The sequence below is a fragment of the Herpailurus yagouaroundi genome, unplaced genomic scaffold (assembly GCF_014898765.1).
Source record: "Herpailurus yagouaroundi ecotype Mexico unplaced genomic scaffold, PumYag 142, whole genome shotgun sequence".
In the NCBI taxonomy this organism is placed as follows: domain Eukaryota; kingdom Metazoa; phylum Chordata; class Mammalia; order Carnivora; family Felidae; genus Herpailurus; species Herpailurus yagouaroundi.
The window spans coordinates 4813890-4827651 of record NW_024412397.1 but is presented as its reverse complement, the minus strand read 5'-3'; the positions used below and the strand labels follow the sequence as shown (position 1 = coordinate 4827651).

General features: G+C 41.9%; 1 protein-coding gene across 1 annotated transcript in view; it reads right to left on the bottom strand.

Annotated features, from left to right (window-relative positions):
- Positions 1 to 557: 557 nt before the first annotated feature.
- Positions 558 to 13762, bottom strand: part of CYB5A (cytochrome b5 type A) — a 37993-nt gene continuing 24788 nt past the window's right edge. Inside the window, exons 2-5 of the mRNA XM_040478566.1 lie at positions 9370 to 9498; positions 7257 to 7286; positions 2652 to 2686; positions 558 to 930 (exon numbers count right to left, since the gene is read on the bottom strand). Of these exons, the coding sequence (XP_040334500.1) occupies positions 849 to 930; positions 2652 to 2686; positions 7257 to 7286; positions 9370 to 9498 (276 nt within the window). The 3' untranslated portion in view covers positions 558 to 848. The remainder of the gene's footprint in view (positions 931 to 2651; positions 2687 to 7256; positions 7287 to 9369; positions 9499 to 13762) is intronic.

Genomic DNA, 13762 nt, shown 5'->3' with positions numbered 1-13762 from the left:
AGACGAGATGGTCTCTTTTTTATAGGTCCTATAGGCTACCTTCTCTTTATCATCTGTTTCAAGTAGAATAATTAGAAATCTTACATTTTGGGAGTGCCTGGGTGGTTCAGTCGCTCAGTTAGGCGTCTGGCTTCAGCTCAGGTCACGATCTCACAGTCCCTGAGTTCAAGCCCCGCATGGGGCTCTGTGCTGAGAGCTCAGAGGTTAGAGCCTGCTTTGAATTCTATGTCTCCCTCTGTCTGCCCCTCCCCCGCTTGCACTCTCTCCTCTCTCTCTCTCTCTCAAAAATAAACATTAAAAAAATTAAAAGAAAAAAGAAATCTTTCATTTTTTAGACCTTCCTAATTCCCTCGAAAGGGAAACTCTGCTGGAAGAGGCAGAACTGGTTGTTCAGTGAGATAAGGAGGAGTACAAGGAGAGAGCCAAGGACATTCCCTTCCTCACACCATAGGGACAACTTGGGTCTGAATGATCAGTGCATTAAATGACTCTGCTGAATAATCAGATTCTAAACATTAAAGACAATTATGTACCAAATAGACAGACAAACATGGTGGTATATTTTAAAAGCCAGATATATTTTAAACGATCATGCCTACAATAAGTAAATTATGTAGTGATGGAACATCAAAAAAAAGTTGATGAACAAAAAGGCACATTCTAAGAGTTCAAGAGTAGAAAGAACAGAAGAGTTCCTTTTGGTTTGGTTCTAGGGTAAGAGAAAAGAGAAACAGGTGTACTAAAATTATATCTCGGGTGAAGGTTTCTGTCAGCTGAAGCAGTTAACATTGGCGTCTTTCTCCCTGGTCCAAAGCAGTCTTTTCTTTCATTGACTTCTGAGAGTGTGTTTAATCTTCCTTTGTGTAGAGATGATACATCAGGGCTACCACCAGTGCTGAGATGGCGGGGATCACCCAGTTGGTCCACCAGCTGGAAAGAAATGGCAATGATGCTTGTATGGTGCTCGATACACAGGACTCAAAACCTCTGCTCTTCCGATTACCATGAAAACCACTGTGGCATGTTTTTATTACGTCTCTAACGTACCTGGATGAAAAGCCAACTAACTCGTTAAAAGTGACATGAGCACATCACATGCCCTAATATACCAGCACCTGCTCGGCTTTATAAGAAAATGAACGGCCCCACCCCTGTTCCACTTAAATCTATTTCTATAAACTTATACAAAGAGCTATGAACCACTCACTCCCCCAATAGATGCTACCGATAACCAGTGACTTATCTAAGGACACGAACTCTGAGTTACGGATCACAAGTTCATAAAAGCAAATATTCCTTACAGGTTTTATTCCACTCACATACACTAAGAATTTAAAATAGTACTAAACCGAGAACCAGAAAATCAAGTTTCTCATTTTGGCAGAGGCATCAACAGGTCTATAACCGGGAGAACAGCACATCTCCTCGACTGTGAAGTTAAGGACTTTGAACCACAGGATGATTAAGGTTGCTATGTCCACCACAACTTTACATTCTCCGACTCTGTTCTGAAAATCTAATCTGTACAAATGCACAATAGATTTATCGCGGGAAGAAACAGCATGCCCAAACGACTTCATCTGTGGTCCACAGGTGTAAACCCAGAAAACTCCCTAACTTACACACTGTTTCAGTCCTGGTGCAAAGAACTTCTGATCTACTATAAATGGCAGATGACAGATCAAATCAGGGACAAAGCTAGGATGATCTTCAATTTAGATATGAACCTTTAATTACTTAGAAAACAAAATATACAGCTTGTAGAATGTGAATTAAGCCAGACAATCACCTATGAAGACATATATTTTCTGGCATAAACTTTCTACCCTGTAAAACTTCATACATCAACCCATACAAAGATGGAATTCATTAACAAGATTTAACCTGCACAAGGGTTACAAATGCAATTTTCATCTTGGTGGGCTTTTCAGTTTTCATTTAGAAGGAAATGAAACATAGGATGAAGTGAGTACTAACCACTGCGTGAAGGCAGGTAATGTACTAGAACACCGACAGAGACTGGGGCGGTTACATTTGACAGGGTGAAAGAATAAATAAGCATAAATGTGTGGCTTTGAGCTTGGGGCCAAATATCTCTAGCTACCAGATACACAGATACATATAGTCCCAATTACACAAGTCAATATGCTAGAACTGCCAAAAATGTCAATACAACGTTGGACTATACCACAGAAATCCAGTCCCTAGAACAAGGGACTCATGTTACACTTGGAAGAACACTGAACCATGCCTAGAGAGACCTAATCACTACAATGCTAAAACCGGATCATATACTGAATGAGAAAGGAAAGAGATGTTTGCCTGGATAGTAAAAGATTGTGCTGGCCACAGGACCACCGTGGAGAAAAGGAGACCCATTTGTTCAGTCTGTCCTATAGGGTAGATATGGCCAGAGGGTGAGATTCGGGGTTGTTCTGAAGAGGGTCCCGAGTCTGAGCTGACAGCTGAGGAGTGTCCTGAGTCATGGGGGTGCCAAGTGGGGACAATCCTGGGATGTCCACTGACGGGGGGGGGGGGGGGCACAGTGGATGCCTGCACCTCAAATGGGGGAGGGTCCCATAATCCCACTCTGACTCTATGAGCCTTCTGATCACAATTACTTTAAAAGAAAACTACTACGTATCACGTACCTGGAATTAGAATCAACAGTAGTAATGAGAGTCTCCTGAAACACGAGAGAAAAAGTAAACGTAAAGGGAACATCTAAACATTTATTCAATTGACTAAGAACTTCTTTTATAAGTAGGTCACAGTATTTTACTCAGTACATTCTTCCAAACACATTGAAAGGGAAAATTAACATCATAAACTTTTCACTAAAATGCCCAATTTCACCATTTTTTTCAGAAGGAAAAAAATTTTAAGACTCATCTGTATGTAAATTACTTACAAACCTAACCTAGATAATTTGAAAGAAAATGTTAAAAATAGCCTATATAGAAAATACCCTGTACACAGTACACATCTGAATACTTTAATGGAGAAACTGAAAACAGATTATCATGTACACATACACATAACCCCGCCACTACCTTCAGGAAGAGCAGTTTAATTTTTTAAAAGCACTGATGAAACATTCAATAAAAAACATTAGTTATTCAAATTTTATATGAAGTAAAGTCACCCAAACTGTATTAAAAGACATGTCAAGCAAAAAGAGAGAAGTAAAAACAGTCATTTAAATTACAACACTCTGGGGGCACCTGGCTGGCGCAGTTAAGTGTCTGGCTTGATTCCAGCTCAAGTCAAGATCTCAGGGTCATGAGATCAAGCCCCCAGTCAGGCTCTGCGCTGACAGTACAGAGCCTGCTTGGGATTTTCTGTCTCTCCCTCTCTCTCTGCCCCTCCCCAACTTGTGTGTGCACACTCTCTCTCAAAATAAATAAGTAAACTTCAGAAAATAATTAAATTAATTAATTGTAACACTGTGGACCACCACCTTTCCTGGACTCCAACTCTGACAAGACGGCTCTAAAAAGATACCGGAGGCCTTAGGGACTGGTCTCTCACACCGTCACTAGCCAAGAGCCCTCTGAAAATAAGGACGCCCTGTGCGTGTGCTGGGGTCTTTCACAGTTGCAGCCTAATTTACCTTCCAGAACTTTCTGAGAGAAGTTCTTCTTGTCGGTACCATGAAAGTGAACTAATTTTGGCTCTGGAACAATACATACTTCCCCAAACAGCTGAATAACTAAGGCCTAAGAAAAAATAAACTGTTCTGGGCTTGAAAACTTAAGAAGCATTCTTTTGAAATTTCACACCAGCAGAAGTATTAGTGCCTCAAAGGAAGGTAAGTAAGGCAGCTTCCTCAGAGAGTTCATCTCCGCAGTTTCCCAAAGCACAAGACAAGCCAGTAGCAAAACAATCAGCAGTCTGCAGTGAGGCAAAGCGACACACAGCAGGGCACATTAGAGAAACCCCATGAAAAGGCAGAAAACTTTTAGGGAAGGGCAAGCAAAACAGTTAGGAGACCCACAAACCTGGAAACATGGCCTTTAAGATTCCTGACACAATAGGAGGGAAAAAAATAAGTCATTTAAAAAGGAAACGTCACACATCTATTATCTCTTTAAGCAATGTTAAATCTTAGCGACTACACAAAGTATTCATAACGACGGCAAGGCTTTTGAAATTTTGTATATATGAATAAAATTAACAAGCATTACCAGAAGTCAGTGGACTATGCGAAATTATTATTCAGCGATTAGAAGACACAATGAGTCGTGAAAACCAGAGTGCAACGGTTCATTAAAGGTAAAATATTATTGTCACAATAGAAAGTTAAGCCCGGAAGAGTAAAACAGAACGCGAACACAGATCTGTTATTTGCTTATACCAAGTACACGCATTTTACCAAACATGCTGACAACCCTATGGAAACTAGGCTGGCCTGTCCTCACTCTCCAAACACTACCCTGAGCGCTCATGCTAAAACAAAAACTCTTAGGGTGTTTGATCCTCTAAAGAGCTGTACTTTGGGGCACCTGGGTGGCTCAGTCGGTTGAGCGTCCGACTTGGACTCAGGTCATGATCTCACGGTCCGTGAGTTCGAGCCCCGTGTCGGGCTCTGTGCTGACGGCTCAGAGCCTGGAGCCTGTTTCAGATTCTGTGTCTCCCTCTTTCTCTGACCCTCCCCTGTTCATGCTCTCTCTCTCTCTCTGTCTCAAAAATAAATAAATGTTAAAAAAAAAAAATTTTTTTTTTAAAAAAGATCTGTACTTTAAGAGATTATATATATTTCCAAGTGTTTATTTTCTGTTAGGCTCTTAACCCAGAGGTGCCTGGGAGTTACAGCAAAAGTCTGAATTATCACTTACCACAGTGCTGAAAAAGGAAACTGAAACAGTCTTGTCGATCCAGTGGTCTGAGGGGCCTAAGCTGGGTTTCTATGTGTAACTAACAAATACATCAAGACCAACAGGCAGAAAAGACTATGGCTTTTATTATAGGCTCTGCCACCTGCTCACTCCATGACCTTGAGGAGTTCAACTTCACATAGAAAGGTCAATAATTCAACCAGTGCAAGAGAAGCTCTATATAAAATAATGCAAAGCGCCTCGGGTCTTTGCAAATCAAAATCCTCTCATTTATACATTCATCTTTCTTAGCCTAGTCCCTAACTGGAAGGCTTTCCTAACCCATGCCTTTCCCGTGCAGAGCCCACACAAGAAGCTTCAAGAAACCGCACCTGCCAAGCTGGAGATGGGTGCTAGCCATGGTTCTGCAGCGTGTGACCTTAGACAAGGCCAACGCTCGGAACAAGGTCTGAGCTTCACTGTTCTCACCCTCCCTGGAAGGTCTCTGGATCCCACAGGGTCATCACAAGAACCAAATAAGGTCATTTAAACAGCAATGATTTGAAAACCACAACCAAGAAAAGGTATTGACACTCCTGACATCCTCCGTGTAAGCAAATGTGATAGGTACAAATTTGTTCAGAAACATGTCATTTCTGTCTACCAATATCTTACTTTGGCAACTAAACACCACGTTTTCTTCTGGGCGGGTTCAAACTAGTCAACTTTGTTGCATCTTATTTTACAATTCAACTAGATATTTTAAACAGGCAACGCTGAAAAAATTCAGAGCACAGCTTACATTGATCAGCCTGCAGAGACAGACAGATGGTTACACAGAGACACAACAACAGAAATATCTAAGGACTCTCGCCTGGCAAACTAGAAGCCCCAGAAAGAAAAATCCAGAAATGTGGTCACAAATTTTCCTTTACTGTATCTGCCTGTGGCCTCTAAGGAAGATGGCAAGTTCTCAGCCGCTTTCTCCACTTCTGCTGATAGAAGCAATGTCATGTGTGTTCTCAGAGAGGAAAGAGTCTGTCTTCCAGAAATGCAGCAGCGCGGTAGGGGACCCACTGACCACCTCAGCCCTAATTTCTGTCTCTGGGCATCATGGTTTGGGATACGGCTGGATCTACGTTAAATCTAACTTGATATAATGAGCCTCATCAAACCTTTGTTTTATTGTAGCTGAATGATTTGCCCTGAAATTATTAACATACTGAACACCTAACAGGAAAAAAAAATGTATTTGTTCCCTGAGAGACTGTGGAGAAAAAGCAAAAACCACATGCATCACAGGATTTCACCTGCCCCAAACAAAAGTAGCCCCCCAAAAGCTGCTAATGTCGTATGAATGAACAGCAGGGACTGTTACAGAGGCAGCAACTGTTACAGAGGCAATTCAAATTCTGAAGTCCATTTCTTATCTTCCCAAGGTATTCGAATCACCAACATTGAACTTAAGCCTTTGGAATAGGGAAAGAAGAGAATATAAATGAAGGTGCTGTGCAGGAAGCAGCACGATGCAAGACTTTTATTGTACTACCGGGGGTATAAAGGTAAGCATGGCCTTCATGCTCTATTGGATTCACTGCTTGGATTTTGCTATAGATTAAAGACAACGTCTTGTCAACAGCAGCTGGTTCTTCATACAAGCCCCATGGAGTCCCACTGTTGTCCTCTAGTAAAAGCAAGAGCAGAAACCAAAATGGAAAAACTATCCTTTGTTTCTGTGGCTTAAGCAAAACTTTCCTCCAGATCCTTTAATTACAGGCCAGCAACCATCCTGTCTGCTCGTACTTGTCAGGGATTCTGGTTGTTGGCATCAGTTCTTACTATGGGTTTACCTTCAGAGGTGTGAGATCATCAGCTCAGAGAGAAGGGCTAGTGAACCAGGACGTAAAACTAGTGTCCCTAGAACTGTTTTCCTTTCCTAAGGAAAAATGCCCCCAAAAGTTATTATTTAATTTGACTAACATTAAATCCATGCAACCAATGTTTCTTTTACACCTACTATGTGCCCCGGGGACACAGAGATGACGACGACACGGGTATGTTCTGCAAGGTTCAAGTACTAAGATCTGTCCTCAATCAGACTTTATGCTCTCTGAAAATCAGGTTTGCGTCAAATCTTTCAGATTAGAAGCACAGTGCTACTTATAAAAAGAAGCTCTTGAAGAGGTAGCTACTGACATTCATGAGGAAAAAATTACGTATTGAGGGTCTTACGAAGTGAACACATAAGCTGTTCTAATGAAACACAATGGCTGATCCACACATGAAGTATTTTCCTGAGCCAACACGTTACATATTCATCTAACCTAGAGAGACTTATGCTGGCCTCCAATATGTAAAAGACCTCTGTCCTCCAGTTTGACAGACATTAAATACAGTGGAGACACATACGGTCCTGAGACGCTGAGATGATGCACTTACCGAAGGTTTGATTATCTTTGATCTGTCATCCTGCAAAGGAAAAAAAAAGCACATCATGGAATGAAAGTTTACGAAAGCACCATGTCCAAAGCACTCGCTTTTACTGAGATGTTTTAAAAAACCTTACTCTTCAGTAATTATTAGCAATTTACATTCATCTACCTAGGTTGTTATTCACATAGTTTGATCCATCTGAGTTGACTGCTAAAATTAACAACTGATTGATTAATTTTCAATCTAGAGTTCCAAGGTTTAGAATATCATCCATGATAATCCTATTTCTATGTTGATGCGCATATATATTAGACTTGGATTTTGATCTTCAATTCAGAGAGCAGCTGGGATCTAATTAGATTCTTCTCTTCTATCCTCGGAAATGAGTCTGTGTGTGTGTGTGTGTGTGTGTGTGTAATTCTGTGTGATATCCTTACTGAATTCCTGCAATCTCCCAGTTGCAGGGCCGTAATTTTCTTAAACCTCTGGTTGAGGGAGTCCAAATTAAGGGGCATCTAAAGGTGACCACAGAGGAGCCCAGTAGGCAGGTGAGGCAGAAATGCTGTAGTCACAGCCTGAAAACCCACCTGCTCTAAACCCACAAGTTTTGGAAAGGAAAGAATCAAACATTTTAGGGGAAGTCCTCTCCAGTTACCAGGAAAGTACCGCACTTTGATGAAGTGTGAAGATGAAGATGATAAAAACAGGTGGATGAATAAACTCCCCGGATAAGTGAGGGACACTTTCAGGGCACCACCTCCTGCCACCAAACAGCAAACAAAAAAACCCCACCTCTCCCTTCAACTGAAATTGCTCTACAGCACATTTCTGATCTTCAGGCTTTCCATAAAAAGCCTACTTTAAGCTTTCCTTCATCCCTGATCGTCGTAAGAAACGTCAATCAACAAAACTTTTCATATGGGTTTTCATCTGTCAGGGGTCTCTCAGAGTGCCTGCTTGGGCTAGGGCCACACGCCCATGCTGCTTCTTGTTAGCCTGCTTCTCACAGCGCCTCAGCCCCCTCTGGATGGCTCCTGGTGAGGCAGCATGAGCTGAGAAGCAGACTGGGGACCGTGCTGAGAGACCCCAGTGCTCTCCAGAGGTGAGAACAGCTGAACGCAGCGTGTAGGATCCGCTGCCTGCTTGGAGAACGACACTGCTTCTTCCCAAGTGTTCAGCCGCATTCAGATTAGCCGAGTTTCACATGCTCATTTGAAACTGCCACAGAAGGGCCTAAACTCATATTACCCCTCTAGGTTTATATAAAAGCTGAAGTAGGCCAACATTTTGCCAAAGTCAGTCCATGGACTGACACCAAAGGTAACATTCTCAAAGTTCTGGGGTAAAGTGAGAAAAAAAGAGGAGAACATGTTGGTTTTATACAAGGTAGAGTGCACTCATTTAACAGAGGTGGGTTAAAATTTTTTTTTAATTTTTTTAGAATTAAAATATCCTCAGACTAATGAAAGTAGAGGGAGTTTAAGTAAAATATTTTACTCAAAAAAACAAAAACTAAAACAAAAAAACCCATGGTGGATCAATGACCCCCACTTTCTAAAATCTGCTGCTCCAAGGGGCGCCTGGGTGGCTCAGTCGGTTGGGCATCCGACTACGGGTCAGGTCATGATCTCACAGTTCGTGAGTTCGAGCCCCGCGTCAGGCTCTGTGCTGACAGCTCGGAAGCTGGAGCCTGCTTCAGATTCTGTGTCTCCCTTACTCTCTGCCCCTGACCTACTAACGCTCTGTCTCTGCCTCTCAAAAACGAATAGACGTTAAATAAATAAATAGATAGATAGTAGATAGGTAGGTGGGTGGGTAGGTAGGTAGGTAGGTAGGTAAATCAATCAATCAATCAATCCGCTGCTCTGAGAGACACTTCATAGTCTGAGAGGCGCCATGGCCTTGGGGTAGAGAGTCCTGACTCCAAGTGCCAGTGAGAACTAAGCCAGGGAAATACAAAGAAATTTCCAGCTGATTTACGACAAGAATGGTGTTCTAAAATCAGGAGGAACTGTTTTTTGCTTTACTCCTTCAATTTCATAGTACGCAAGTCTACCGTTTTAAGCAAGGTCAACTCACAACCTTAAAGAAAAGGAAAGGCCCCCAAGAAGGTACTTACCGGATGAAGCTCTCCAATGATGTACGTTTTGGACAATTCTCTAGCATCTGTAGAGTGCCCGACATCCTCAAAGTTTTCAGTAGCATCCCCTCCAGCTTGTTCCCTTAGCACTTCTTCTCCACCAGGATGCTGTTTGAAGGAGATAAAAAAAAAAAAAAAATGCGTTTTTTCCAAGCAAATGAGTTAAAAGGAAGTGGTCAGTTTATTTAACCAAATAGGCTACTTTAGAAGTCATAGATGACAATGTGTGAGTACAACTCATCCATAATGTGGGTGAGAACAGTATATTCTTTTGTATTCAATTTCCTTCTTGGAAATACAGAAAAACCTTTCTCCAATAGTCAAGATGCCCATTTCCCCAGGTATTCATATGGCAATACACACATTAGACACATATTTTTAATCCTTTGGGAATGTCTTCTTTGCTTTTCCAGAAAGCTCTCAAAATTGTTCTTCTTAATCTTTACCCAACCTAATTTTAATTCAGTCCTATATCCTGACCTTTGATTTCTTCGGTCTAAGTGTAGACTTATGCTAGCTACTACTCCTTAGATGATTAACTGTGTGATAATTCATCTTCAAAAAGCACCCCGTCTGCCCACCAAGCACAGGCAGAGGATAGCCTGTTGGACAGGCAAGCACATCCCCTGCCTCTCGCAGAACTTTCTAGGAGAAAGTTAAAGGAAAGCAAGCAGGTGCGCCAGTGACTTGCTCAAGCTGCTGCCAGAGGGACAGATTACTTTTGGGGACTGCGGAGACAAGGAAGAAAGAGTAGCACTCTACGTGGGGTCAGGAAGAAGACCTCTGTGGAACGGAAGCATTTCAGTGCTCTTAGTTAGGTGCTTCAAATGGTAAAACAAAGAAAGGATGGTCACAAAGCAGCAAGGGGACTGACAAGAGCAGCCAAGGCACAAACACAGATGAAGTCCAGAGATCTTCAGGCAAGGAAAGGAGTTCTCATTCAAATCAAAAGAAAGAGCTTGGTTATTAGCATCCTAAATACTTTCATTGGGAAAAAAGTCTTCTTAAATTGAGCCTCAGTATTACCTTAGTTCAAATTTACCCCACCCTTAAGCAAATCATCTATAAGTACGTGTCCAATGACTAAACAACTCTTCTTTGCATAACTGACTGCACTCTGTTCTTAATTTCTCCCAGTGATGGAAAACATAGAGGTACATGACAAAGAAGGGTAGATAATTACTCTGTTTTCAAATCCATCTCTCCTCCTACTTTGTTTAAATATATCTACTGCTATAGAAATCTACCAGTTTTCTTTTCCTCTCCTATTATAAAAGTTATCCATCTACATTATAGAAAAAATCACCCAATCACGTATGGTCTTGCCATCTCAATAGGGCTGGATATACATATAAGTATATGTGTGAATAATTTTTACAAGAAAACTGTGATCATTACCTTATGCATACTGTTTTGTTAGGTAAAAAGCAGATTACAATACATGGTACTAAGAGCATTGCCTAGTGGTTACTTACTACTACTATGTAAACTTAGGAAAATAATGGTATTTATCTCATAGTTTTTGAAGATTAAACATGTTGATATATGTGCCTAGCATGTAACATACAACCAATGAGCATTACCCAGCATTTTTATGAAATATTTTCCCAATGTCATCAAGCATCTTTCCTCAACATGACTTTTCCAACAGCTATGTAATACTACATACCGCAGGAATTTCCAAACTTATTTAAATGTCTTCTACTGGGGGCACAGATCAGAAGTCCACTTTAAACAAACATGAGGGGCGCCTGGGTGGCTCAGTCAGTTAAGCTTCCGACTTCGGCTCAGGTCATGATCTCGCGGTCTGTGAGTTCGAGCCCCGCGTCGGGCTCTGTGCTGACTGCTCAGAGCCTGGAGCCTGTTTCGGATTCTGTGTCTCCCTCTCTCTCTGACCCTCCCCCATTCATGCTCTGTCTCTCTCTGTCTCAAAAATAAACAAATGTTAAAAATAATAATAATAAAAAAAATAAACAAACATGAGAAGCCACACCAGGGTACAGGCAGCTGACTGGCTCACTCTGAGAGCCAATCCAAAGCTTCCTGATGTACCTCCAAGGCTGTGGCAATGGAAACCATGGTCTGTAACATTAAACATTAAACAGATTCTGTAACAATCTGTTTAATACTGGACATGGACTGAGGAGTACAGAAGCAAAACACGAGAGATATAAAATGACTAATTTAACTCAGCACCCACAAATTGTGTAAGTTCACATAATATTCTTTCCATGTGGGCAGCCGAACTCATGAGTTCCTTAACTTTTGGTTCCTGTTAAGGATATGTGAATATAGACAAATCTCCCAGAGCAAACCACTACTTTCCAGTTAATAACCTATTATCTTCAAAGGAAATTTGCAAATGAGATTAAAAACACAGACTGGCCTTTAATAAAGCATCATAAAACTAAACAAGTTTTTAAAATAGAGAATTCTGGGGCATCTGGGTGGCTCAGCTGGTTGAGCGTCTGACTCTTGATTTCACCTCAGGTCATGATCCCGAGGTCGTGGGATCGAGCCCCACGTCAGATTCCACGCTGAGCACTGGAGCCTGCTTAAGATATTCTCTCTCTCTCTCTCTCTCTCTCTCACTCTCTCTTCGCACCCTCACCCCTCCCCGGCTCACTCACACAAACTCTTAGAGCAACACAACAGTCCTCAACCAAAAAAAAAGGGCAAGTTCTCAACTTAATTTCTGACCAAGCAAGGAAACAGGAGAGTATGTCTCTACATGTACATAAGCGTGCATCTAGCTATGATTTAAGCTCTGCCTAAACCATCTCTGTGAGGTAGTTTTTTCAGGGGGAAAAAAAAGTAAAACATCTTGGGTTCCACTGGTTCCACTGACCACTATTTAAGAAAAATTATAGCACCAACAAACTGACACTAAAATACCTTTGACCTTACTCTTAAGGATTTTTTAAACAGTAAACAAAAACAAAACAAAAAAAACTGACTGGGTGACTCAGTCAGTTAAGCATCCACCTCTTGGTTTCAGCTCAGGTCGTAAGCTCAGGGTTCATGAGTTCGAGCCCCACATCAGGCTCTGCACTGAAAGCATGAAGTCTGCTTGGGATTCTGTCTCCCTCTCTCTGTCCCTCCCCTACTTGCTCTCTCTCTCTCTCTCTCTCTCTCAAAATAAATAAACCTTAAAAAAAGTTTCAAAGTTGATTTTTTTTAATGTTTATTTTTGAGAGAGAAACAGAGCACAAGCAGGGGAGGGAGAGAGAGAGAAGAGGGAGACAAACAATCTGAAACAGGCTCCAGACTCCCAGCTGTCAGCACAGAGCCCGACCCCGGGCTCAAACCCACAAACCTATGGGATCATGACCTGAGCCAAAGTCAGAGGCTTAACCGACTGAGCCACCCAGATGCCCCAAAAGTTGATTTTTTTTTAAACAAAATAACTCAAGTCTTGATAAGACAGCAAAAGATACAGGACTGGCTGATTATAATATCAAATATTTTCCTTGAAACATATTTATGATGTGGGGAAGAGACACAGAGACACACACTTTGTAAAGTAAATCAAGTCTAATCACGACGGTTTGAAACTTGGTGATTCACCGTGTCACTCTCTTCACTCGTGAACAGATTCACGCTGCAGTCTTTTTTTTTTTTTAATTGTTTTTTAATGTTTATTTATTTCTGAGACTGAGAGAAACGGAACATGAGTGGGGGAGGGGCAGAGAGAGAGGGAAATACAGAATCCGAAGCAGGCTCCAGGCTCTGAGCCATCAGCACAGAGCCTGATACGGGGCTCGAACTCACAGACTGTGAGATCATGACCTGAGCCGAAGTCGGACGCTCAACCGACTGAGCCACCCAGGTGCCCCCACACTGCAGTCTTAATACACACACATCTCACTGCACACATCTCATTTTAAGACTGTCAGCATTCTTAAGAGACAGACCTGGGGACACTGGCATTGGTGCCATCTTGGTTACTCCCAGGGATGGTGTACAACTATAGTTTCTACCCAGAAACCCTGAGAAAACTTACTGCTATCTGTTAGGCAGCTTCTAGAACTGGAGAGTGACTCAAAGAAAAGGCAAGGCTTCAAAAGAGGTAAACAGTAGAATTAACAGGTGATGAAAATTATCTGAAGATTTTCTGAAAGATTTACGGAAAAGACCGAAGTACCTAGTCATAGACACAGGCAAGATTAGAGGTAACAAAAGAGGTGAGGCTCTCCTGAAGACTGAGCCAAGCACTGGTGAATTCTGTAACAAAAGTCTGTCCTCAGAAAGCAGCACTCACTGGGGCTCCCACTCATCCCACCATGTGGTGGCAGTCAGCAGCCCAAAGAGAGAGCGATGGGAGGGAACACCAGGGGTGACAGTAAGGAGGACACAGGAAGGACAGAACTGG